Source organism: Globicephala melas, chromosome 16, assembly GCF_963455315.2.
Source record: "Globicephala melas chromosome 16, mGloMel1.2, whole genome shotgun sequence".
NCBI classification, from domain to species: domain Eukaryota; kingdom Metazoa; phylum Chordata; class Mammalia; order Artiodactyla; family Delphinidae; genus Globicephala; species Globicephala melas.
The window spans coordinates 31,751,695-31,778,814 of NC_083329.1; the positions used below are offsets into that span (position 1 = coordinate 31,751,695).

At 41.0% G+C, this 27,120-nt stretch overlaps 1 protein-coding gene across 49 annotated transcripts in view; it reads left to right on the forward strand.

Annotated features, from left to right (window-relative positions):
• The window catches only part of SORBS1 (sorbin and SH3 domain containing 1), a 240,550-nt gene that overhangs the window by 94,673 nt on the left and 118,757 nt on the right, over window positions 1-27,120 (forward strand). For all 49 annotated transcript variants that reach the window (XM_060286519.1, XM_060286530.1, XM_060286536.1 and 46 more), the window contains one exon: window positions 26,691-26,735. In XM_060286519.1, coding sequence (XP_060142502.1) covers window positions 26,726-26,735 — 10 coding nt within the window. In that variant the 5' untranslated portion in view covers window positions 26,691-26,725. The remainder of the gene's footprint in view (window positions 1-26,690; window positions 26,736-27,120) is intronic.

Sequence of the window (27,120 nt, forward strand, 5' to 3'; positions counted from 1 at the left end):
AGATAAAACAAAAACAAAAAACTCAAAACGTTTGTTGACCATCCTGCAAGAATAGATCCCTTCAAAGAGCAGAGAAAATTCTAGAATTTGTAGAATACTCACCTCTCACCCTTCAGAGAGTCATCTCTGGTTTACAGAAGAATAAACGATACAGGAGATGTCACGTAAGTGGGACAAAGAGTGGACGAGACAGTGGGTGCCCCGAGTACTGAGGAACAGCTGCCGTTTATCAAGCGCTTGCACTATGCCTGGCTTTGTGCCAAGTGCTTCCAAGCGCTTTACCTGTATTATCCCAACCACGCCTTGTAGTAGCCACATGAGAGGAGTGGTGTGATCACCCCATTTTGCACATGAGGAACAGAAGTAACTCACCCACGGTTGCACACCTAGTAAGTGGACCTGATAATTGTTATTGAGCCTACATTCTTTTTTAAAAAAATTATTTTATTGACGTATAGTTGATTTACAATGTTAGTTTCTGCTGTATGGCAGAGTGATTCAGTTATACTTATATATACCCTTTTTCATATTCTTTTCTATTATGGCTTATTATAGGATATTGAATACAGTGCCCTGTGCTACACAGTAGGACCTTGTTGCTTATCCATTCTCTATATAATAGTTTGCATCTGCTAATCCTTCCCTTCCCCTTGGCAACCACAGTCTGTTCTCTATGTCTGTGAGTCTGTTTCTGTTTTGTAGATAAATTAGATTCCACATATAAGTGATATCATATGGTATTTGTCTTTCTCTTTATGATTTCTTTCACTTAGTATGATAATCTCTAGGTCCATCCATGTTGCTGCAAATGGAGCCTACATTCTTTTTTTTGAGCCTACATTCTTAATCACCATGCCTCTGAGGGAAGGCAAGGGTATGGGTTAGAGAGGCAACAGGCTTCTCATTAAAGAGAAGCATGGAATTGCCAAGGGTTAGTGATGGAAGGAAAAGGGTGACATTCATGATCATGGGCCACCTACATTGATCCATTGCCTTAGTGTTCTCCTACCTTGATTACCTGTCACTGCCTTGCCGGACCCTGGGGAATATGCCTTTGTGAAGGCTGTAGCCCAAGCTTGGCCACAGAAACTCCTTTCACCTCCCCTCCAGCACTCCTGCCAGCGCTATAAAGAGCTGCGTGTTTACTGGAACTTGGGATATCTTTGCCACTTGAACTGACAAGAGTCAAGGAAGTAAACAGCTGGACTTGGGATTGGAGGGTGACGCCAGCAGCATAACTATGAACAGGTTTCAAAATTCTTTTTCAGATGTTCCGAGACTTGTTTTTACTTTCATGTTTCCCTTTTAGTATCTCCATTTGCAGAACCAAACAATTCTCATTTTGGAATTTGTGTGAAAGGCTTAGAGTAAACAATGTGAAGAGTCCTTAACCATCTCTTAGTTCATTTCGTGGACCAAAGTGGGAGGAGGTCACTTGTCTCTGCTCACAGGCCTCAGTCCAAGCTTCTGTTCACTGTCACACCCTCAGCAGCCAGCAGTGGACCATGGCCAAGCACCATGTGGCTTAAAAACAAGAAACCCAAACCCCTGTCCTGCTTTTAAGCAGCCTCCACAGCTTGGATTGCAAGCCCCTCAAGAGCAGTGAGTGCTCATCTCTGCAGCTAGACTGAGCACAGTGTGGGGACTAAGCAGATGCTTCAGAAAGGCTGGGCTATTCTGTGGAATGCTCCGTTGAGCACATTCTCCTCATCACTATAAAAACGAATGTACTCGGAAGGTGTTCTTAAAACAAGCAGGGAGGGCAGTGTAGGCAGCGAAGTGCAGTGCAATGCAAGACACATCTTTGTAGAATGAGGTCATAGTTAAGGGCCTGGGATTTAAGGTCAGACGGGGTTTTCTGTCACAATTCCACCACATACTGGCTGTGTGACCCCAGAGAAGACACTGAACCATTGCTTCCTTTTCTAAATTGGCAGCAACAGTTCACATATCCTAAGGTTGTTAGGATTAAATGAGACATTGTATGTAACGTGCTAAGCATAGTGCCTGTGCTCAGGGGGTTCTTGGTGATAACATTAGTTGTATTTAATTTATTGCTAGGAAAAAAAGATCAGATTTGGCTACCTTTCAAAATAAATGTGAAGCAGAGCTTGAGTATATGCCCCTCACCCCCAAATTAAAGTTTACATGTTACAGAGTGGTATAATCCTGAATACTTCGCAGTTACCTGGATCAGAAACAAGGTGTGAGTGATATCTGTGACAATTTGGTCCTTCAGATTAAGAGGTTGTGCTAGGGTGCTGACATTATGGATCCTTAATTTTCACATGTTTAGCTCTGTGCTTACATTTCTTTTGTGCTTTAAAAAATAAACCTGATAAATCTTTAAAAATTCCTCTATTTATTTATTTTTGGCTGCATTGGTTGGGTTTTTGTTGCTGCGCAAGGGGTTTTCTCTAGTTGGCGGCGAGTGGGGGCTACTCTTCGTTGTGGTGTGCGGGCTTATTGCGGTGGCTTCTCTTTGTTGCTGATCACGGGCTCTAGGCACACAGGCTCAGTAGTTGTGGCGCGCAGGCGTAGTTGCTCCGAGGCATGTGGGATCTTCCCGGACCAGGGCTCAAACCTGTGTCCCCTGCATTGGCAGGCGGACACTTAACCGCTGCGCCACCAGGAAAGTCCCTAAAAATAATTCCTCTTGAAAGGAAATGAAAAGGGGATTCTTCTTAAAGAGCTTAATGAATACTTGAGCAGCCACTTTTGTTTTTTTGGTTTTAATTGCTTTTCCAATTGCTTTCTACAAGAAACTTCTCTATTGTTGAATAATTTAGTAAGACTGTATTTAGTGGAAACACATTAGAAGTTGGAAGTTTAAGAGTCTGATATAAAATGAAAACAGTCCCCTTACAACAATATGATAGGATAAAGTATTAATGGTCTATTAGAAATCAAAGACTGTCTAATTAAAAAATAAACATTTGTTCCTTAGATGGCATCAACAGTGTGTGAAAATATATCTGTTAGGTTAGCGTCATTTTATGGATTATGATATGAAATCGTCCTACCTTTCGTGTACATTTGAATTCTTTGCTTTCTCAAACACCCCATTTAGGAGTATTTAAGCTAATAGACGAGTGTCCTCTGAGTTACTTCCTCATTTGGAAACCCTGTGCCAGACTGTGTGCAGATGGGGCAGCAGTCATGCCTGGCAGGCCCTGCAAGTGGAATTACATTTGCACATTGTTTTATTCACTGTGAACATTTTGCAGGGAAGAAAGGAAAAACTGTCTCCCTGCTTAAATGAAATTCTGACACAATCAGTACAAATTATAAATTATGTTTAAAGTGATGCAACAAATTCAGGATGGTTTCCAGCTTTGTGTACAGCATTGTGGATGAGCTGTGGGCGTCTAGTACTTGGTTCTGCAGTAACCTGGGCATATTGACCAGTGTCTCTCAAAGTATAGCCTGAAACCATATCCGCCAGAAATGCAGATCCTGGGGCTTCCTTGGAACTTCTCAATCAACATATCTGGGAGCAGAACCTGCAATCTGCATCTTAAGCAGGTGCCTTCTCTGTCAATGTATGGCAGTTTTTGAGACCCTCTGGGAAGACAGTGGGAAGATTTTGCAAAGATTGTTTTAGTTATCAGAATTGAAAATATTTTTAAATCCAGAGAATTCAACTTTATAATGAAAATTGAAGTACAAGTTAAGAATTTGGGGGACTTCTGGCAGTCCAGTGATTAAGACTCTGTGCCTCCAATGCATAGGGCGTGGGTTTGATCTCACATGGCCAGGAAACTAAGATCTCACTTGCCGTGTGGTGTGGCCAAAAAATAATAATAATTAATTAAATAAAAAAGGAATTTGGTTGAAAGGCACGTTTGAGAATAATTTTTTAAATGCCTCCTGCTCTTTTCTGAATTCCCCAATTATTTGAGTTGACTAGCAGTAGCATTGCAAGTTGGCCTTTAAAATGCTTTCTCAATACCCATAAGAACAAAACTTACATTTGAGAAAATCGTTGATTATTGAGTCACTTGTGAATTTATAAAAGTATATTTGAGGGAATTACTGAATTTGGAGGAAAAGGAATGGAAATACCCAAATGTTACCTCATATCATAGGCTAAAACCAGTATTTAATAAGTATAGCTTATTTGGGGGTAGAAGAGAATAGGTAGTTCTCCACAAAAAAAAAAAAAAGACAATGATGGTTCTCTTAGAGGCTTCCACCACATAGTTACACAAAGCAGCATTTTTGGCTTTTAAAGTAATGAAATGAAAGCCAAAAGACGTCAGTGTGTGTCTTGCCATGCTCTGTATATTGCAGATACATCTTTAAGGGAAAAAAAGTCAAGACGTAACAGAAACCATTACTTTGATTATCTTAAAATTTCTTTGACTTTAAAATGATTTCATTTTGGGTCACAAATCAAGCTTTGGAAAATTTAAGAAAATTGAAATCGTATCAAGCATCTTTTCTGACCCACAACACTGTGAGATTGGAAATCAGTTACATGAAAAAACCTGTAAAAACCACAAATACATGGAGGCTAAACAATGCACTACTAAATAACCAAGAGACCACTGAATAAATCAAAGAAGAAATAAAAAAATACATAGAAACAAATGACAACGAAAACACGATGACCCAAAACCTATGGGATGCAGCAAAAGCAGTTCTAAGAGGGAAGTTTATAGCAATTCAATCTCACCTCAAGAAACAAGAAAAATATCAAACAGTCTAATACTACACTTAAAACAACTAGAGAAAGAAGAACAAAGAAAACCCAAAGTCAGTAGAAGGAAAGAAATCATAAAGATCAGAGCAGAAGTAAATGAAATAGAAATGAAGACAAGAATAGCAAAGATCAATAAAACTAAAAGCTGTTTTTTTGAGAAGATAAACAAAACTGATAAACCCTTAGCCAGACTCATCAAGAAAAAAAGGGAGAAGACTCAACTCAATAGAATTAGAAGTGAAAAAGGAGAAATAACAACTGACACTGCAGAAATACAAAGGATTATAAGAGACTGCTACAAACAACTATATGCCAATAAAATGGACATCCACAAAGAAATGGAAAAATTCTTGGAAAGGTACAGTTTTCCAAGACTGAACCAGGAAGAATTAGAAAATATAAACACACCTATCACGAGTAATGAAATTGAAACTGTAATTAAAAATCTTCCAACAAACAAACATCCAGGACCAGATGGCTTCACAGCCAAATTCTATGAAACATTTGGAGAAGAGCTAACACGGATCCTTCTCAAACTCTTCCAAAAAATTTCAGAGGGAGAAACACTCCCAAATTCATTCTACGAAGCCACCATCACCCTGATACCAAAACCAGAAAAAGATATCACAGAAAAAGAAAATTATATGCCAATATCACTGATGAATATAGATGCAAAAATCCTTAACAAAACACTAGCAAACAGAATCCAACAGCACATTAAAAGGATCATACACGATGATCAAGTGGGATTTATCCCAGGGATGCAAGGATTCTTCAGTATATGCAAATCAATCCATGTGATACACCACATTAACAAATTAAGGAATAAAAACTGTATGTTTTTTATTTTATTTCTGCATCTCAATAGATGCAGAAAAGGCTTTTGAAAAAATTCAACACCATTTGTGATAAATACTCTCCAGAAAATGGGCATGGAGGGAACCTACCTCAACATAATCAAGGCCATGTATGACAAACCCACAGCAAGCATCATACTCAATGGTGAAAAACTGAAAGCATTTCCACTAAGATCAGGAATAAGACAAGGATGTCCACTCTCAGTGCTCTTATTCAACATAGTTTTGAAAGTCCTAGCCACAGTAATCAGAGAACAAAAAGAAATAAAAGGAATATAAATTGGAAAAGAAGTAAAACTGTCACTGTTTGCTGATGACATGATACTATACATAGAAAATCCTAAAGATGCCACCAGAAAACTACTAGAACTAATCAATGAATTTGGTAAGGTTGTAGGATGCAAAATTGATGCACAGAAATCTCTTGCATTCCTATACACCAACAATGAAAAATCAGAGAAATTAAGGAAAGACTCCCATTTACCACTGCAACAAAAAGAATAAAATACCTAGGAATAAACCTGCCTAAGGAGGAAGAAGACTTGTACTCAGAAAACTATAAAACACTGATGAAAGAAATCAAAGACCACATAAACAGTTGGAAAAATATACCATGTTCTTGCATTGGAAGAATCAATATTGTGAAAATGACTCTACTACTCAAAGCAATCTACAGAGTCAGTGCAATCCCTATCAAGTTACCAGTGATGTTCTTCACAGAATTAGAACAAAAAATCTTAAATTTCATATGGAAATACAAAAGACCCTGAATAAGCCAAAGCAGTCTTGAGAAAGAAAAACAGAGTTGGAGGAATCAGGCTCCCCGACTTCAAACTATATACCATAGAGCTACAGTAATCAAGACAGTATGGTACTGGCACAAAAACAGAAATATAGATCAATGCTACAGGGTAGAATGCCCAGAGATAAACCCACGCACATATGGGCCCCTAATTTACGACAAAGGAGGCCAGAACATATGATGGAGAAAAGACAGTCTCTTCAATAAGCGGTGCTGGGAAAACTGGACAGCCACATGTAACAGAATGAAATTAGAACACTCTCTACCACCACACACAAAAATAAACTCAAAATGGATTAAAGACCTAAATGTAAGGCCAGACACTATAAAACTCTTAGAGGAAAACATAGGAAAAATTTTTTTTTTTTTTTGCAGTACACAGGCCTCTCACTGTTGTGGACTCTCCCGTTGCGGAGCACAGGCTCCGGACGCACAGGCTCAGCAGCTATGGCTCATGGGCCCAGCCGCTCTGCGGCATGTGGGATCTTCCCGGACCGGGGCACAAACCTGCGTCCCCTGCATTGGCAGGTGGACTCTCAACCACTGCGCCACCAGGGAAGCCCAGGAAAAACACTTTTTGACCCACTTCCTACAGTAACAAATAAAAACAAAAATAAACAAATGGGACTTAATTAAACTTAAAAGCTTTTGCACAGCAAAGGAAACCATAAACAAGACAAAAAGACAACCCTCAGAATGGGAGAAAATATTTGCAAATGAAGCAACAGACAAAGGATTAATCTCCAAAATATACAAACAGCTCATGGAGCTCAATATCAAAAAAACAAACAGTCCTATTAAAAAATGGGTGGAAGACCTAAATAGACATTTCACCAAGGAAGACATACAGATGGCCAAGAGGCATGTGAAAAGCTGCTCAACATCACTAATTATTAGAGAAATGCAGATCAAAACTACAATGAGGTATCTCCTCACGCAGGTCAGAATGGCCATTATCAAAAAAGCTAGAAATAATAAATGCTGGAAAGGGTGTGGTGAAAAGGGAACCTTCCTACACTGTTGGTGGGAATGTAAATTGATACAACCACTATGGGAAACAGTATGGAGGTGCCTTAAAAAACTGAAAATAGAACTACCATACGACCCAGCAATCCCACTACTGGGCATATACCCTGAGAAAACCATAATTCAAAAAGAGACATGCACCACAATGTTCATTGCAGCAGTATTTACAATAGCCAGGACATGGAACCAACCTAAATGTCCATCAACAGATGAGTGGATAAAGAGGATGTGGCACATATATACAATGGAATATTACTCAGCCATAAAAAGAAACGAAATTGAATTATTTGTAGTGAGGTGGATGGACCTAGAGACTGTCATATGAGTGAAGTAAGTCAGAAAGAGAAAAACAAATATCGTATGCTAACGCATATATATGGAATCTAAAAAACCCACAAAAAACCCAAAAAACAGTACTGATGAATCTAGTTGTGGGGCAGGAATAAAGAGGTAGACATAGAGAATGGACTTGATGACATGGGGTGAGAGGGCAAAGGTGGGGCAAAGTCAGAGTAGCATCTACATGTATACACTACCGAATGTAAAATAGTTGGCTGGTGGGAAGCAGCAGCATAGAACAGGGGAATCAGCTCGGTGCTTTGTGATGACCTAGAGGGGTGGGATAGGGAGGGTGGGATAGGGAGGGTGGGAGGGAGGCTCAAGAGGGAGGGGAGATGGGGACATGTGTATGCGTATGGCTGATACGCTTTGTTGTGCAACAGAAACTAACATGGTATTGTGAAGCAATTATACTCCAGTAAAGATCTATTAAAAAATAAAAATAAAATGATGTCACATATCTATATTTGAATACAGTTTCTTAATGTCATTTGGTTGAAGAAATGAATGAAATAAGATTTAAATAAAACTTAACCTCTGTTTAGAAAGACAGATATGATATCACTTATACGTGGAATCAAAAGATCATGCAAATGAATCTATTTACAGAACAGAAACAGACTCACAGACATAGAAAATAAACTTATGTTACCAAAGGGGAAAAGGAGGGAAAGAAGGATAAATTAGGAGTGTGGGATTAAAAGATACAAACCACTATACATAAAATAGATAAGCAATAGGGAATTACTGTATAGCATAGGGAACTCTTCTCAATACTCTGTAATGACCTGTAATGGGAAAAGAATCTAAAAAAGTGAAAAAAAATCTTAAAGTAATCTTAGAGTATCAAAAAAAAATTAGGCTACAAGGACCCCCCCCCAAAAAAAGTCCACTCATATTTAGTGCAGAATTTTATGTGTATTTCTGTCTTATAATTTAAATAATTCTTGTCCAGAATTGATCTTTTTTGTCCTCTGTTGAAATATCGTCTGAGCTGGTCTGTTCATCCGCATCGTTTTATTTATCTTTGGGGACTCCCTGCCCTTCTTCCTGCGCCTTCCTCCATCTGTTCTCCCTCCCTGATGGCAGTGAGGCCTAGCGGACTGGAATGTGGCCCCAACACATTCTACAGAGAAACCACGCTTTACTTCCAGCCAGGAGCAGAGCAGCACCCTGAGGACGCTCTCCTTTTCTTCCCTACAGCGGCCTGAAATCTCCCTTCTAGCACTCATCCAGGCACTCAGTCTACCCTCTTGGCTTTCCAGAGCTTTGGTGGGGTCACCCTTTGCCTTTCCCGGCAGCTGGTTTCACTCTGAATTTAATGAGGGAGCTGAGCTGAGTGGCCAGAGAAGGGTTTCCCCACCTGGCACTCACTGGAAGGTCTCGGCCACTTGTCCATGTTAAATGAGTAAATGCCGACCTCTGGGAGACTCCAAGGCAAGCCCTTTCCAGCCAGTTCTCCTCTGGTCAGCGTCTCGGGCACATTCCTGAGCCCCTCTGCTTCCTCCCTCGTTTCTCTTTGGACTTCGGTGTAACTGACAGTGGAGTAGGAATGTATTTTATTTTATTATTTATTTATCTATCTATTTATTTATTTATGGCTGCATTGGGTCTTCGTTGCTGCGTGCAGGCTTTCTCTAGTTGCGGCGAGCGGGGGCTACTCTTCGTTGAGGTGTGTGAGCTTCTCGTTGCAGAGCACAGGCCCTAGGCGCACGGGCTTCAGTAGTTGTGGCTCGCGGGCTCTAGAGCGCAGGCTCAGTAGTTGTGGTGCACTGGCTTAGTTGCTCTGCAGCATGTGGGATCTTCCCGGACCAGGGCTCCAACCTGTGTCCCCTGCATTGGCAGGCAGATTCTTAACCACTGCGCCACCAGGGAAGTCCTGTGAGTATTTTAAATTCCACGTATATGTAACTTTCAGAGTCACTGGGGTTTTCTGTCCCTGTTCACTGGTTGGACTTGACACTTTAGCAAAGCCTGTTGGCTTACTTTGTGTCGTCATCCCGGATTTCATGCTGCCCAAGGCCTCACTGCACCTGATTCTCTGCCTTTAAATTTGCCAGCTAGTTTTTCGAGCTGTGATATTAGCAGATGGGAATTTGAAATGCCTCATACCATGCTGAGAGTTCAAGTGTTTTTCATTTCTGTTATAAGAGTTTTAGCTCATCTTTTAGTTTTTTGGCCCCCTTATGATCTAGTGTATTTACTTAGGCTTTACATTTTTATGTAAGAAAGAACTTAATTTATCTTTGCACTTTTATTAAATAGGAAGTCTATAATTATAAGCTTGTTAAACTGGATTTCCTCCGGAAGTGTAATTATATTCACCAAACTCCACAAATTATATTCACCAAGCTCCCTTTAAGAGGACTGGGGAACCAACCCAAGAGTTCTAAAGTTATATTTTTATGAAAGATTTTTGTTACTTAAAGGGTGGGAGATATTTCTGCATGGGACCTTTATCCTGTCCCCCATCTCTGCAGTCTTCTTAAAATGTCCTCTGTTAGAATTTTGAGGGATCGATTTCCAGACATGTAAGACATACTGTACATTTAAAATAGAAGAACCACACTATTCAGTGCCTCACATTAGTGAACTTTTATTGAATGAATTAATGGGTTCAGAAGCATCAAAGGGCATTTGATTGTAGATTTGCCTTAATGATTTATTTTTAAAAATGGAGAAAGCCATTTATTCTCCAACTTTGTACTTGTATATAAGATTTTTGACTTCAGTTTGAGACGTTTGGACTTACTATAAATGTTGTGAAACCTTAGATGTTAATTTTCTACTGCTGCTTTTTAAGAGGGAAGGGCGAAATGAAATTTTAGAAAGGAATTGAGAATAATATTTTAGTGCCCTCGTGACTTACAAACTCACATGGTAACATGCCTGCCTTCGGGGAGCTTAGCTTCTAGAAAGCACAGCAGGCCCACAGGCATAGTAGCTGTAATGCCTATTGCTGGCTTGGCTTTCCCCCTTGTCCTGTTGGAAGGGCTTGGCAGGGTTGGGGTTCTTTGTTTCAGGGAGTATGTGTGCCTGGATTTTGCATTTTCTCATATTGATGGATTGATCTGGACTTCAAGGCTCATACATAACATTTGGAAATTGTGGTCCTTTCCAGCCTTGAAATTCTGTGATGCTCTGAGATCTTTGGCCGTACGAAACCCTGTTCAAGACAGATCATATGGCCTTTCACCATCACCACCCTCCCTTTTTTAAAAGATTGTAGGCAGCCCAGGCCACTGCTAGCACTGCCTTGTGGGGGGCTGGGTGGAGCTACCACAAATTTTATGTTTTCTGTCAAAGGTAAAAAGCCTCATTTCTTGGCAGTGCCCTTGCCTCCTTCGAGCAGAATCCCAGTAAACTATTGTTATAGTAAAGTAGTGACTAATTAAATCCTTTTATTAACGAGGATTCCACTCACCTCTGACTCTCCTCATATTTGGAATTATTGATAGAATGAGGCAAATTGGAAATAGACCAGTTATGTCAACATGACCATTTATTGAGTTCTTGTTGTGTGCTACGTGGGTAATGCTTGGCCCCATTAATCCTTAACAGGAGGGATGTTAGTGCTATTTTAATTCCTGTTTTGCATGTGGGGGAAACTGAGGTTCACAATGGTAAAGTCACTGCCTAAACGCCTGGAACACTTTGCTGATAGTGGGCTGTGAGGAATTTAATATTCTCTTAATCGGGATCTCAGTGTCGTCATTCCATCCCTCTGCCCCCAATCCTACATTGAATGTAATTGAGTACATAGTTCTTTTCTTCCAGTGTCTTATATCTATGTGAGTTGTGAAGGCAGGGTCATTTTGTGTTGAGAACTGTTCTCTTCGACATTAGTTTGAAAATAAACTCTTAAACATCCCTGTAATCTTTTATTTTAGTGATTGCTTATTGTAGTGTCCTATTTGGTTAGTAAGCTTCTTTGAGTTCTAAAGGTTTCTTGACATCTTTTACTTTCTGATAACTTTATGTTGTCAGCCACCAAGGCAATTGAGCAGGAAAAAAAAATTTGCTGTGGGCAAACGTGGCAGAATGAGGTATAAGGAGTAAGCTCAGAAAATCAAATTCTCTCTGAGTTTTTGCTACAGATAAGCAAGATGAGACACATGTAGAAGTTATCATCTGTGATTGCTGTAACCAAAGCCTCTGTGGAGCTTTTCACAGCCCGATGGGCAAAACAAGTTCTTTGGGTGCTACTTTCCTGGGCAGGGTGGGTGTATATGGTTGAGGGATATTTGTGTGTGTGTGTGTGTGTGTGTGTGTGTGTGTGTCTTATAAAAAGCACTAGATGTGACTGCCCTTGGCCTGACCTCAGCTCACAAGCAGTCAGCTCACATATTCTCCCTGCCCCAGTGCACCCACCTCTGTAGTTCATCCTGCATGCCTCAGTCAGATTAATCTTGAATTAGGAAACTTCCAAAGAATTTATCTTGAATTCTATGTCCTGATAAGAGGCCAGCACAAATGCCATTGCCTGGCATTCAAGGCCAGTTTGTGGCTTTGGCACACCACCTACCCGATGTTCTTTCCATAACCTCTTCAGATCCTTTCCATCAGCTGAACTGAACTGGGGTCTCTTCTGTGTACCAAACACTACCTATGTGGAACCCACCTTGGAAATTTTCACCTTAGGAATTTTGTGAGGAGAACAGCTTGTTAGTAGCAAAACACATGAAAGATGATACCTTTTATATGTAAATCAAGTGATACCCAGCCAGGAACAGAACTATCCATGAGAATTTACTGTTTGGAGAAAAGGTAGACTCGTTACTTTGCTTCTTATGGGAAGCTGAGTTTTTGAGGATTGTGCTGTTGGGGAAAGACAGGCCAGGTAACTTCAGGAGAGAGAGGAAGTGCGTGCAGTGAGCTCTTGCAAGGAGAGCTGGTTGAGTCTGTCCTTTTAATTAGCTTGAAGAGACCAGCCTCCCTGTACTTGAAAAAAGAACACCTGCTACTCAGAATCCAGCTGAGGGGAAAGTGGTTTTGAGCCTCAGATGCTGTTGATGATGCCGATCGTGCTGAAAGCAGCTAGAATTTATTGAGCACTTTGTAACACTGGGATAGTCACTCGATGTGCTTGACCTCATTTAATGCTCACCGTGACACTCTGAGATTGATGACTTATTCTTCCCATTTTATAGACGAGGAAACCAAGTTTTAGACCTCAGCTCGAGTACCTAGTAAGTGGCAGAGCAACAACTGAAATCCAAGTTATTTATTCTAGAGTCCCTCTACATCTTTTACAGGTGCGTGTGGGTAAGGGGGTGTTGATGGGTGTCATTGCTTCCTACAGGCTGCCAGAAAGTGCTGTGTGTGATCTAATTCAGCTTAACGTCCCCTGGGAACCCTCTATAGAGAAGTTAATATTGTAAGTACTACAGGGATATTTTAAACATTCATAAAGGGGTGTATTTGTCAGCATGTCCCCTGATCTTTCCCAGGTGAGTCTTGAAGCTTGGCATTCTCTTGGCTGTCGTATTCCTACAGTGGAGGGCAGTCCATAAATGCTCTTTCGTGCTGTCTTTAGCGCCTCATCAGAGTTTCAAGGCTATTAGTCTTCTCAACTACAATGTAAGGTCTCTGAAGACAGGCACCATCTCTTATCTTGGTTGATAAATTTGATTATTACCACAGCTGGATAAAAATGCCCCCTGAGATTATCCATCTCTCTCTCTTTTTTCAAATATTTATTTATTTGTTTGTTTATTTATTTATTTAGGCTGCACCGGGTCTTAGTTGCGGCATGCAGGATCTTCACTGCAGCATGAGGGATCTTTAGTTGTGGCATGCAGACTTCTTAGTTGCGGCATATGGGATCTAGTTCCCCGACCAGGGGTTGACCTGGGCCCCCTGCATTGGGAGCTCAGAGTCTTACCCACTGGACCATCAGGGAAGTCCCCCATCTCTCTTTTTAAGGTGTGTCTATTCTCTGAACAACCTTCATATAGGGGCATCTTGCTTCTGGCAGGGACTGTGTTGTGCCTCTTTGGGTGAGGATCATGGACTGGAAAGAGCCTGGGCTTGGGAGCCAGAACCAGGATCTTTCCTACTTGCTTCTGCAAGACTCTTCAGTGAGTCTTTTCACTTCCGTTGAGGCTGTTTTTTTTATTTGGAAAATGGGTATGGGAATCTTATAAGGGGTTCTCAAGATTAGAAATGATGTAGGTAAATGGCTGGTTCACAGTCAGCATTTAGGAAATGAAGAGGTGGTTCATCTCTCTGTTCTGAAGCCTGTGCACAGGACCTTGCATAGAATACATGCACAGTGAATGGATCTTGAATTAATGGTGGTTCCTTGAGACCTGACCTTAGAGAGCAACTCTGAAGTGTCTTAAAATATGTTTTTATGAAGAGTGTCCTCCATTGCCTGATTTTGCATAGGAAGGCAGAGCCAGAGATGGATTTCTTGGTTTTTAGATGCTACTTCAGTTTTTAAAGCCTGACGTTTTATACAGGTAAGTATTGGTAATATCAACTTCATGATAAGATATGCAGTGATTATATTCATCAGTCTGTTGAAGCAATAAAAAGATAACAGGACTAGACCACGTTTAGTGGTCGCTAGAATACGTTTCCTCGTTTCCTTTTATAACAACACTTCACAATATTTCATATAGATTTTAAAATTTAGAAACACCTTATGGAATTAGGTATTTTTCGTTTCTTTTTGTAGGAGGAAACTGAGGCTGAGAAACTAAGGGCCTTCCCAATTTGCAGCCCTGATAGAGTTTGGTTTCAAACCCAGTTCTTCCGACTTTTTTTTTTTTTTTTGCGTTACGCGGGCCTCTCACTGTTATGGCCTCTCCCGTTGCGGAGTACAGGCTCCGGACGCACAGGCTCAGCAGCCCTGGCTCACGGGCCCAGCCGCTCCACGGCATGTGGACCGGGGCACGAACCCGTGTCCCCTGCATCGGCAGGCGGACTCTCAACCACTGTGCCACCAGGGAAGCCCCTGACTCTTTTTTTGTAGTGGTTTTGTACAGCCACTAAACACATATAGAAACCGTTAGCACAGTATATTTTTCTCCATCCATTTACTTTTAATCTGTGTCTTTATATTTAAAGCAGTTTTCTTACAACGTAAAATTGGGTCTTGTTTTTTGATCCACTCTAATAATCTCTCTTAATTGGTGCATTTAGACCATAGATGTTCAAAGTGATTATTGATATAGTTGGATACACATATAGCAGCTGAAGTCAGAAATGTGTGTGTGTGTGTATATAAAATGTTTATTAATATATAAATGTATAATAGATGCCAGCTGATTTCTAGGTCATCTGGTCTGAGAAATAACATAGATTAAAAAAAAGCCAAAAACTTTTTATTGAATGCTTGCTATGACCTTGGCACTATATTGAATATTTTTAGTGATTTTAGCTTAGTTGGAAGAAAACTCATTTCAGAAATTTGCACTGTATTTTCAGATACTTGGCTGTAGCTTTTATACCTGATAAACTTAAATTGCCTAAAGTTAGTGCCAAATACAATTAAAAGAGAAAAGTAGCTAAAGTACTGCAATTTACTGAGTGATGACTGGAAGTCGGTGTCTCACATATATTGCCATTAAGCATCGAGGATCTGACGCAGCCCTCAGCCTCCAAGGTCTGGGTTCAGGGAGTATTGATTCTGGGCCTGACTATGTGTTCCACTTCAGTTATTAAACAAATGCTGCTGAGAATAGAGGTTTTCTCAGAAAAGATGATGTTTTCAGTGTTTCTATTGGCTGTTTGCTAGGTTAGTATACTTTCAGTAAAATTTCAGAACGTCTTAAGGAAAACAAGCGATTCCTGAATAAGCCAGTATTATGAATTGAGGTATTTATGTATTTGCAAAAGACCCAGAGTCTTTTTACTGAATGGAACTTCTGTTCCCTCATTCCTCAGCGTGGTATGGGCCTGTACTGCAGATGTCTGTATGATATACGATGTGGTAAATATGTGGCCTTAGGAATTTTGTGGTTTAAAAGAAAAGTTGAGAGGGAATTAGGGATTTTCTAGAAGCGTGGACACCTCTCCTGCCATATCAAACCCACACTTCTTTCCCGTGCTCAAGCTCTAAAAGACCCTTTTCAGCTGTTTCAGATTTTTTTCAGCCACCCACAGTGACTTCTTAGTCTCTTTACCGGTAACCTATGGTTCAACCTTGAGTCTCCTGAGAATTCAAAATGCTTTCATTCATGCTTTCTCTACGGGTAGACATTGTGTAGTAACTGCTTCAGAAGAAAGACGTCATCTGTATCCTGGGCTTGCCTTTATTAGTTTGAGGTTGCGTGTTTACAATTTAAACAGAGCTAAGATGTTTTGCTGTTATCTAACGAATTTGGGCATCTGCCCTTGTTTCAGTCATCTAGGCTTCCTAAGTGGAGGGTTTCGAGTGTACCGGATGCTGTAGTTAGACAGCTTTGTTTTGGTTCTGTAGACCCATCCATATTTGGGAAACACACACGTGGGCCGGTTTTTGTATTTAAGACTTGTCTTGGTTAACAATGCAGGCTTAAGAAACTGTGTGTGCCCAGAGTTGTACATATAAAGAGTTTGAGGAGCTCAGGTCTCTGGAATGCCATGGAATCAGGTTAGGAGCAGGGAATTGGCAGCGAGCAGGCTTTGGGAGTAGTGGGGTACTGTGTGTGTTGTCACTTGGCAGCCCCTGTGGATTATTTTAAGATGAAACGTTTTGGTGTAATTGCTTCTTTAGGAAATCTAGCTGAACATTCCAGTCACTTTACTGCCTCCCTTGTCCTCATAAGGAACTGCATGGGAGTAGTTTGGCTTCATTAAACAAAAGCAATCACTGGCAATTAATGTTGCAATTCCATATTTGGGGTATTTGTTATGGGTCCTGAGAAAGATTGCATCATGTGGGGCTGCCATGTTCTAATGGACAAGACTGTTAGTGGCTTTTTTTTTTTTTTAGCTTGTCTGCTAGAATTTGCTCTTTAAAGTTCTGAAGATTATACAATTGCATATCAAATGCCAGGGATAAGATTAAAAAACAACTTCCTTTCATTAAAAAATAAATGTATTATAATCACATTATATGCAAGTTGGAAAATAGAAATGAAATTTAAAAGTTACCTGTAATTCCATGCTGCCATATCATTATGAGAATTTGGGCATATTTCCTTTGAAGTATGTACACGTTTTGGTTTTTACATATTTATAATCAGAAACGTCACACAGAACTACATCCTGCTTTTTATTCACCTAATCTCATAAGAAGTGTTTCCCCATATTGTACGGTCTACATAACCATTATCTTCATAACGGTTCAGTCCACCCAGGGGGTGAGTGGCCATGTAATTGGCCCCCTGTCACTGAACACAGGAGTGTTTCTAGGTTTTTACTATTAACAAAGTTGTGGTAAACATCTCTGTCTACGTAGCTTTATTGTCATTTGGTGTTCTTTCTTTGAATTGGATTCCCCTAAAGCCCAAAGGGTGTGAGCTATATTAAGTCTTGATGTGCTATGCTGAAAACAGTGGTAACAATTTACAGGGTCAGTGACTGTAGGAAAATGTCAATGTCTTTGCATTTGACCACGCTGAGCATTAGTGCTTTTAAATTTGTGGACTAACTTAAGAAGTGGGAAAAATGGTTGGCCATTATTTGAATCTTCTTTTTAAACTAATCAGGTTAAGTGAACATTTTTCTCAGATTTGTTTGCCTTTTTTCTTGGAATTTCTTCATGCCTTTAACATTTTTTTCTTGGCAATAAGTATTGAGTACACTATAAAACAAGGATATTAATCCTCTCTATTATGTTTGCTGTAAACCATGTGTTGTAGTACATAACTTGTAATCATATATTATCTCCGAAATTCTATTGTCTGACGCTCAAATAATTTTGCATGTATAAAACTTGAAACTCTTTTGGGCTGTGTTTTCTTATTGGCAATTTTGTTGGCAGAATCAACTTTGCATGTTTATTTAAAGACTTCATTTAAGTATAAAAGGGAAAAAAAAACATTGCAGGTTTATCGGTAGCTAACTTTCCAACTCCGGATCTTGCTTGGCCTGTCTCTGGCAAGGGCCTGAGATGAGAGTGTGATGACTTTAGTGGGAGCTTGGACATGGGATTTCTGAATGCTGTGCTTATTAAATAAGTCTTATTAAATGAATTCCTTATCATCGTGACTTTCAATAGTGATTAAAAAATAAGACTAAACCAAAATTAAAATCTTCCATTTTTGTTGGGTTGGTGGATCTGGTGACTGGGATTGGCCTTAATGTTTGGGGAGGTTTGGGAGAGGGCATTAGTGGGAAGTAACGATGAGATTAAAGACTTGGAAGTGGGAAATCTTGTGCAGGATTCAATAGGAATGACAAATATGATACACATGGAGTTTAGGGCTTATTGATACCTGGTGGAGATGAGACTGGAAAAGTAATTGGGACTTCATTTTACAGAGCCTTATGGTATTTTAAGGAATTTGGACATTTAGACCAATGTTTCCCAAAGCATGACATTTAAGGTGATTTTAGAAGGTGTGACGTTGAACACTTAAAACATTTTAGTATTTATTCATTCCTTGATTCTCTCTCCCTGCAGAATTTATTCCTCTTCTTTCTATGCTCCTGTAACACTTAGGTCAGATCACTAGCAGAGGGTTACCCATCATATTATATTAAATAGGACATGTCTGTTGTCCTACAGCTCCGTGGTGGCCTCAAAGATGGCAAATGTCCAATTCACGTTGGCTTCCTATGGGCCAAGCACTATTCTGGGTGCACAGTAGGTGCTAAAGTTATGCTGTTGGGATGGTATCATCAGGCCTGTGTTTTACGTACCTTATTCTCTCCTGGGAGGTTTGCTGCCTTTTTTCCTTTTTCCCTGTACCGCCCAGCCAACCCTTCTGAGTTTATAGGGGCCCCGCAGATTTTTTTTCTCCAGTGAAATTTGACCGAGGAACTCTTACGCTGCTAAAGTCAGAACGTGTCAGGACACGGGCTATAGGGTGATTCTGAGGCTTATTAGGACATTGTAATGGTCTGGGAATGAGGTGGTGGAATAGAATGGTGAGTGTGAGGATGGAAAAGCAGAGCTGGCTGGGTTGTGTGAGTCATGAAGGCAGAAGAATTGACAAGACTAGGCAGGTGGCAAGGGAATGAGGAGACAGACATTCACCCCACCAGTACTGATTGGGTGCCTGCTCTGAGCTAGGCACCATACTAGACAGTAGGATACAGAGATGATCAAGACCCTGCCCTGCTGGAGGGGCCTCACTGTCTAGTGAACTTGATTGGCGGAGGGGAATCCAGGAAGGCAGGGTGGGAAAAAATGAGTAATGGACTTGGCCAGTAATCTTTGTAACTGATTGTCAGAACACTTTGCATTGTTCGGTGAGTAACAGGGTGATATCAGAAGGTTATAAGGGGGAATTGGCACTGGCCAGTTCATGAATTGGCTGGGGATGGTTGCTTCTCATCTGGAATTCAGTGTTCATTGCCAAGACACAAAGGCTGAAGGTGCCCTGAGGAGGAAGAGGGATGAGAGGCTGAGTAATATTCCATTGTATGTATGTGCCACCTCTTCTTTATCCATTCCTCTGTTAGTGGACATTTAGGTTGCTTCCATGTCCTGGCTATTGTAAATAGTGCTGCAATGAAATAATGCCATTTGCAGCAACATGGGTGGACCTAGAGATTACCATACTGAGTGAAGTAAGTCAGACAGAGAAAGGCAAATATCATATGGTATTGCTTATATGTGGAATCTAAAAAAATGGTACAAAGAAACTTATTTACAAAACAGAGATAGCCACAGATGTAAAAAACAAACTTATGGTTACCAGGGGGGAAAGGGGGGAAGGGATAAATTGGGAGATTGGGATTGCCATATACACACTACTATATATAAAATAGATAACTAGTAAGGACCTGCTGTACAGCACAGGGAAGTCTACTCAATACTCTGTAATGACCTATATGGGAAAAGAATCTAAAAAAGAGTGGTTATATGTATAGCTGATTCACTTTGCCATACAGCAGAAACTAACACAACACTGTAAATCAACTATACTCTAATAAAAATTTTAAAAAAAAAAAGGGATAGGAGGGAAAGTGGGCTTAGTAGACGGAATAAAGAGCAAGACTAAGGGAAACTTCCTGAATCCATTTTTGCACCTAAATAATAAGGGGATGGATTAGATTTCTGGTTTATGAGTTTTTTGTGGCCATACAACCCGTTTATCCAAGGAAAGCTCAGCAAGTATAAATGAATGAAATCGATAAAAGCACAGCTGCCCCGTTAGCCTGAGGGGGCTCATGGAACTTTCTTCCAAACAGGTGGAAAACCATGAAAAGGGGCTAGGTAACCTGCACGGATTCTTCTGGTTCTAATAGTCCAGGTGAAATCTTCTAGGAAGTGAGCATGCAGTTGGAAAGGAATGAGGACCCAGCTCAGGGTCCTCTAGCCCTTTAAACTCCTAGAAGAACTGCAAAGATCCTGTTCTAGAAGGAAGAGTCTCATGGCTCAAGGTAAACCAGTCCACAGTGACGTTTACAAATCAGGACCAGAAAGTGCTTGGGAGGAGGAAGGAGTTAACTGTCTTAAATTCAGTGGCAAGGTCAGTGAGGCCCCGACCACTGCAAAAACTGTTGCGCTTGGCCATGTGTGTGCACTGGAAACCTTTCTGAAGGCCATTTTAGATAACTGGTTAGAACGGAAACCACGTTGGAGGGATTCCAGGAGGAAATGGGAGGATGTGGGAGATGACCTATTGCTCCCTCTCCAGAAGCATCGGTCTTTCCACAGAAACCGTGGGCTTGTGCTGTTCTGAGCCCCCAGCTGTGTCATGGGATTCCAGGCTGAACTTAATGTCAGGGTCGAGTTTATCCTAACTTCCTCCCCTTGAAAGGAAGTGTTAGCGACTCAGTGTTTATCCCTTCTAGTTTTCTGAAGAGCCTTCTGCATCCTCTCCAATAAGGCAGAGAGTGCATTCGAAGAGAAACGACATGATTAGAGATTGAGAAGAAGATGAGCTGTCAAAAAATTGCAGAAACGTACCTTTGCTGGTGGCTCAGCAAAGTATAATGCAATAAGGCCAAGCATGTATTCTGGGGCTTTGTGAGCTGTACCTATTCTTTTCAAGCCACTGGAAGTAGCTGCAAATATATATGCATATGTATATGTGTGTGTGTGTGTGTGTGTGTGTGTGTGTGTGTATCAGGTCGGCAGATTGGATTTCAAAGCTAGAGTATAATCAGGGTCTGGTCGAATGGGGAGCTAGCTTCCTGTAGGCAGCTACAGTGGAGGTAAGGAGGGTCTTGGTTATTTTGAAGGTAAGACTTGAAAGTTAGGTTCCGAAGGCTAAATAGAGATGAGGGCAAAGTTCCTGACTGAACACCCACCCACTAAATGCTCAGTCCTGAGGATGACACAGCGTCTCCCTTCCAGAATCTTACAATTGTGTGTGTGTGTATGTGTATTTGGGAAGAAGCAATGGAGGCAAAACACCGTAGGTCATAGGGGAGGCTGGAGCATGCTGAGTGGGAGGTCAACCAGGGACTCATTCTCTTCCAAGAATCTTTGCTGGACCTTGAATTTATTTTTACAGACAAACTCAATTCCTCCCTTGTCCTATATCCCTGAATCATCCATATAAGGAAGGACCTTCTTTCCTTCCCCAATAAACAACCCATATTTAGTTATTGGATTCTATTTCAGCTGGGAGCATGAGCAACTTTTGCTTTTTGGTAATTATTCACTCTGTGTCAGCGAGACTTATCAGAATTATAGGGTTGTGGAATTAGAGAGGGACCGTGCAGAACCGTTACTTATCTGGATGCATTCTTAACAAGACTGGCTACTTCACATCTTGTTCTTTTGGTGGAATGTCTGTTGATGCTGTGGTGTTCTGACCAAGTTCGGTAGGTCTTGACAGCCCGAGGGGTGGAATGGCGGCTTGAGCCTAGCTGGCCCACCCAAACCGTGACACTGTAGGTTCCTGCAACCCGCCGGGGGATTGCTGCCCACTTGTAGTGGTCCAGTTTTGCCACTAGGTGGCACTGTTCATCTTTTTTGGCTTTTAACCAAAGCACCTGCCTCCTTTGGAGGGGACTTGGGGGAGAAATTATAAAGATGTGCCATCTTGTTCTCAACCAACTCAAACTCTTTACAGCTTAGTTTTTAAATAAATATTAAGTGTCAGAAATTTTTATGTAAAATAAACTCTCACGTTTAACATATGATGGTAATACTTGTACTATCTCTAAATAAACTGCGGGCATTAGACTGTGACTTCTAAAGCTTTCAGCGTTCTCTGGTCAGACTCAGTTTGTGCAGCTTCCTGATTGCATCCCCGCCGCCCTGGCTCTCAGCTCTTCAGGTTGTAGAGACAAAACCGTTTGCTGAACCACTTGGGATTCCCCTCTGGACGGCCTTATTCAGGAGGGAGGAATGAAGATTCTCTTCTCCCACTGAAACCTTTGGGACTCCCTCCTCCCCCTCTCCTTGTGCTGCTCAAGATGCCTTGGTTGCAAACGACCAGCCGTGGCCTCTGGTTGACTCAGAATGAAAGGGGGATTTATTGGCGAGATCTCAGGTAGTTCAGAGTTTACAGGAGGCAGGCGAACCACACTCAGAACAGGCAGAAATTCAAAGAGGCTGAGATGCATGGACTCAGAGCCAACACCAGGCCCCGGAAGAGTCTGGATAAGGTGTCACTGCTGTTGCAACCACCGCCGAGGATGGGACACTGGGCACCGTCCTCGGCACAACTGCCACTGCCACAGTTTTTATTTTGATATTACTTTAAACTAACCCCTGCTTCGTGTCACCTGCTGCCCATTTAAACAACCAAGTGAGAGCATGTAACAGGACCTACTACCGAAAAAGTCTATGTGTGCAGAGCTAGTACCCACCTAGGCATTGCCATTGCCGCCTACTACATCATACATGTTCTTCAAGTACTGGAATAGTGTCCTACCACCCTGGGCCCATTCTCTTTCCATCTTTTCGCAATCCAACCACTAAACAGTAAAACACCTGGCCTAGGGAGGGGCCCCCCGCAGAGAACTCTACACCTGGCATCCACTCTGGTTGGTGGATGTTTGTAGTAAAGTGATGGTTAGTATTTGGGATACTATCCCTGCCCATATGTACTTTAGGTCACTTTGTAAGTAAGGGTAGTGCTGACATCTAGAAATTACTAGTGTCTGTATTGAGAAATATATAAAATGTGCAAAGGGTGGCCGACATATGACAGATGGTGAAGACATCACGTGCGAGTTGAGGCGTCCTTTTTGTTTGCTTTATAAGACATTTCCATTCGTTTCTTCCCCGGCCTAAGAATGCTGTTGTGCTATGTACTTATTTTTTTAATTGAAGCATAGTTGATTTACAATGTTGTTGGTTTCAGGTGTACTGCAAACTGATTCAGTTTTATATATATATATATGTATGTATATAATGTATATAATATATATATACTTTTTCAGATTCTTTTCCATTATAGGTTATTATAAGTTACTGAATATAGTTCCCTGTGCTATACAGTAGGTCCTTGTTGTTTACCTGTTTCTTATCTATTTCTTAGTGTGTATCTGTTAATCCTAAATTCCCAATTTATCCCCCCCCACCCACTTTCCCCTTTGGTGAAGTCTGTTTTCTATGTCTGTGAGTCTATTTCTGTTTTGTAAATAAGTTTGTATCATTTTTTTTAGATTCCACATATGAGTAATGTGATATTTGTCTTTGTCTGACTTAGTAAAATAATCTCTAGGTCCATCCATGTTGCTACAAGTGGCATTATTTCATTCTTTTTTATGGCTGAGTAATACTCCATTTATGTACTTATTTTTAAAATTAAGACAAACTCTACAGAGGGAGCTGGTAAATGAATTATGGAACGTTACAGCCATTAAAATGATGACTGTAAAAATCCAGAAAAATGTTCATGAAGTATTTAATTTGAGAACTAGAACACAAAGCTGTCCAGACGTTGATTACAACTATGTAAATGCTATTTATGCAGATAAAGGTTAGAAAGTATTGTAAAAAAAGAAAAATGTTAAGATAACTTCACTGTTGGAAGTAAGTCAGAAAGAGAAAAACAAACACTCTATGCTAACACATATATATGGAATCTAAAAAAAAAAGGTGGTTCTGAAGAACCTAGGGGCAGGACAGGAATAAAGACGCAGATGTGGAGAATGGACTTGAGGACACGGGGAGGGGGAAGGGTAAGCTGGGACGAAGTGAGAGAGTGGCATGGACATATATACACTACCAAGTGTAAAATAGATAGATAGTGGGAAGCAGCTGCATAGCACAGGGAGATCAGCTCCGTGCTTTGTGACCACCTAGAGGGATGGGATAGGGAGGGTGGAAGGGAGGGAGACGCAAGAGGGAAGAGATATGGGAACATATGTATGTGTATAACTGATTCACTTTGTTATAAAGCAGAAACTAACACACCATTGTAAAGCAATTATACTCCAATAAAGATGTTAAAAAAAAAGATAACTTTAGTGTTGAAATGAAAACATTTCTATAGTCGTGCTTTAAAAGTTAAATAAATAAAACCTTAGCATAATTATTTAAATGATTTAAAAAATAAAACATTTGGATGCTATCCTGACATCCGTTTTGGCCCTGGGAGGCAAACGAAGGTATCATAAAACCAGGATAGGAAACCACCCGGGCATATGGAACACAGCGGGTTGTGTTCTTAACTGAAAGAACAAATGTTTCCACAGCTCAGAGAACAATCTGAGGGGCTGTTGAAGGTCACGGGTAGTCTCAGGTGTACTTGACAGTGACAGAGGCAAACTTACGGCTGATTTGGGCTGGAGAGAAGGACTTAGAATGATTTCCTTTTTGCCCCCAGCTTCTATTCAGTCAATTCCAAGGACAGTTAACAAGACAACCACCCAGAAAGGAAACTGGTGCCTGACTTCAGTGTTAAAAAGGAGACTAAAGCGTGTCTCTTGGTGCAGACCCTCAGACCATACCATGACCTTAATACAGAATTCATGAACCGGGGAGTTGATATCCTCTACATCATTGCTTTTCACACTTGAAAGTACCTAGGGACCAGCTGGGGATCTTGTTAAAATACAGATTCTGATTCAGTTGGTGTAGGGTTGATTCTGCATTTCTCCTTTTTTTTTTTTTTTTTTTTTTTGCGTTACGCGGGCCTCTCACTGTTGTGGCCTCTCCCGTTGCGGAGCACAGACTCCAGACACACAGGCCCAGCGGCCATGGCTCACGGGCCCAGCCGCCCCGCGGCACGTGGGATCTTCCCGGACCGGGGCACGAACCTGTGTCCCCTGCATCGGCAGGCGGACTCTCAACCACTGCACCACCAGGGAAGCCCTTCTCCATTTTTTAGTAAGTTCCCAGCTGCTGGTCTGCAGACCACATGTTATATAGTAAGGTTCTACAACACATGAAGACTTACTTTTCAGGTTGTCCTTCAGATGTGTTTAGCTAGACCTTACTATTCAAAACATGTGCAAGACTTGTACCTGGAAAGCTACAAGACATTGCTGAGAGAAATTAAAGGGGACCTGCATAAAGGCAGAGAGTTCATTCTCATGAATTGGAAATTCAGTGTTGTTAAAATGTTAATTTCCCCCAGATTCATACATAGATTGAACAGGAACCCATTCAAAATTCCAACAGGCTTTTTTTTGTTTTGGTGGAAACTGGTAAGGTGACTCTAAACTTTTTATGAAAATGCAGAGGACCTGGAAGAACCAAAATGATTTTGAAAAAGAATGAAGTTGGAAGACTCATACTACCCGATTTCAAGACTTACTATAAAGCTCTAATCATCAAGACAATGGATTAGATAAAGACAAATAAATGGAACAAAGTCCAGAAATGGACACACACATATATGGCCAGTTGCTAAATTGTGTTATACTAAGTGAGAGAAGCCAGGTACAAAAGATTACGTACCATATGATACCATTTATGTAAGATTCTAGGACTTCCCTGGTGGTGCAGTAGTTAAGAGTCCGCCTGCCGATGCAGGAAACAGGGGTTCGATCCCTAGCCTGCGAAGATCCCACATGCCGCAGAGCAACTAAGCCCATGAGCCACAACTACTGAAGCCTGCGTGCCTAGAGCCCGTGTTCCACAACAAGAGAAGCCACTGCAGTGAGAAGCCCGCACACCGCAACAAAGAGTAGCCCCCGCTCGCTGCAACTAGAGAAAGCCCGTGCGCAGCAATGAAGACCCAATGCAGCCAAAAAAAAAAAAAAAACTTCTAGAAGAGGTAAAACTATAGTGACAGTAGCCAGTGGTTTTGGGGGACTTCAGATGGGACCATATTAAATGAGAAGGTTACTGTTTGCATATCAGTGAGTAAGTGGACTGCATTCCCACCTCAAAGCAGTAAAGTGTAGTTCCTAAGTGCCTGGGCTTTCAGGTCGGGCTGTCTGCGTTCCAGAACCAATTCTGCCACATGGGCAGCAAGCTCTTCGCCTCTCTGTGCTTTGGTTTCCTCATCTGTGTAAACTAATACAATGCTGGTTCTTACCTTATAGGGTCCTTGTGAGGATCACATGAATTAATATATTTAAAGCACCTAGAACATTTTCTTGAGCATAATAAGCTATATATAATCTTATTATTACTCTCCAATAATCAGTTTGTGTTGTGATTTTATCTCTCTGTCCTAAAACTTGGTTCTTTCCTTCACCCTCTCCTTGATGGACTCATGTAACTTGAGGTTCTTAATAGAATATTATAGGTGGAAGGGATCTTGGATAGTATCTAAACCAAGTACAGTTGACAAAATGGAGGCCAAGGAGTTTGAGTTATGTGCCCAAGGTCAGGTTAGCACACAGCCAACCAAGAACCAGAAGGCTGGCCAAGTAACACCTGGTCCAGCTCTGTTCTATCAAGGCTTATATACGGTGTTTGCATTTTTAATGTGAACCATAGGAATTTATCTCGAACCTGCCATTTATCAATTCCATTGTGGTGTTTGTTTTTCTGCAGAGCCCCAGTTACAGAAGACTTGTCCTATCACCACCATGAGCTCTGGTAAGTCATTTAAAACCCTGTCTTCTTCTTCCTGACAAATCTACAAAACTGACTGTTTACCCAGATTTCCCTCTTACTCTGAAGGCCCCAACTGCATTTCATTGTTTATTTTTCGAGTCTTGGGTAAGCGTCAAAGTTTTGTCATAAATCGTCATCACAACCTTTATTATTAATGATTTACTGAGTACCTACCCTCTGTCAAGAACTATGCTATACACTTTACATGTACTGTGTCCTAATCTTTATAACGGGCTCCCTTTCCCTCGATTTAACAACTTTATTGAGATATAATTGGCATACAATAAACTTGTGGATATTTTAAGTATCTTATTTGATAAATGTTGACATATGTATACACCTCAGTGGCATTTCTTAATCTGAGTGA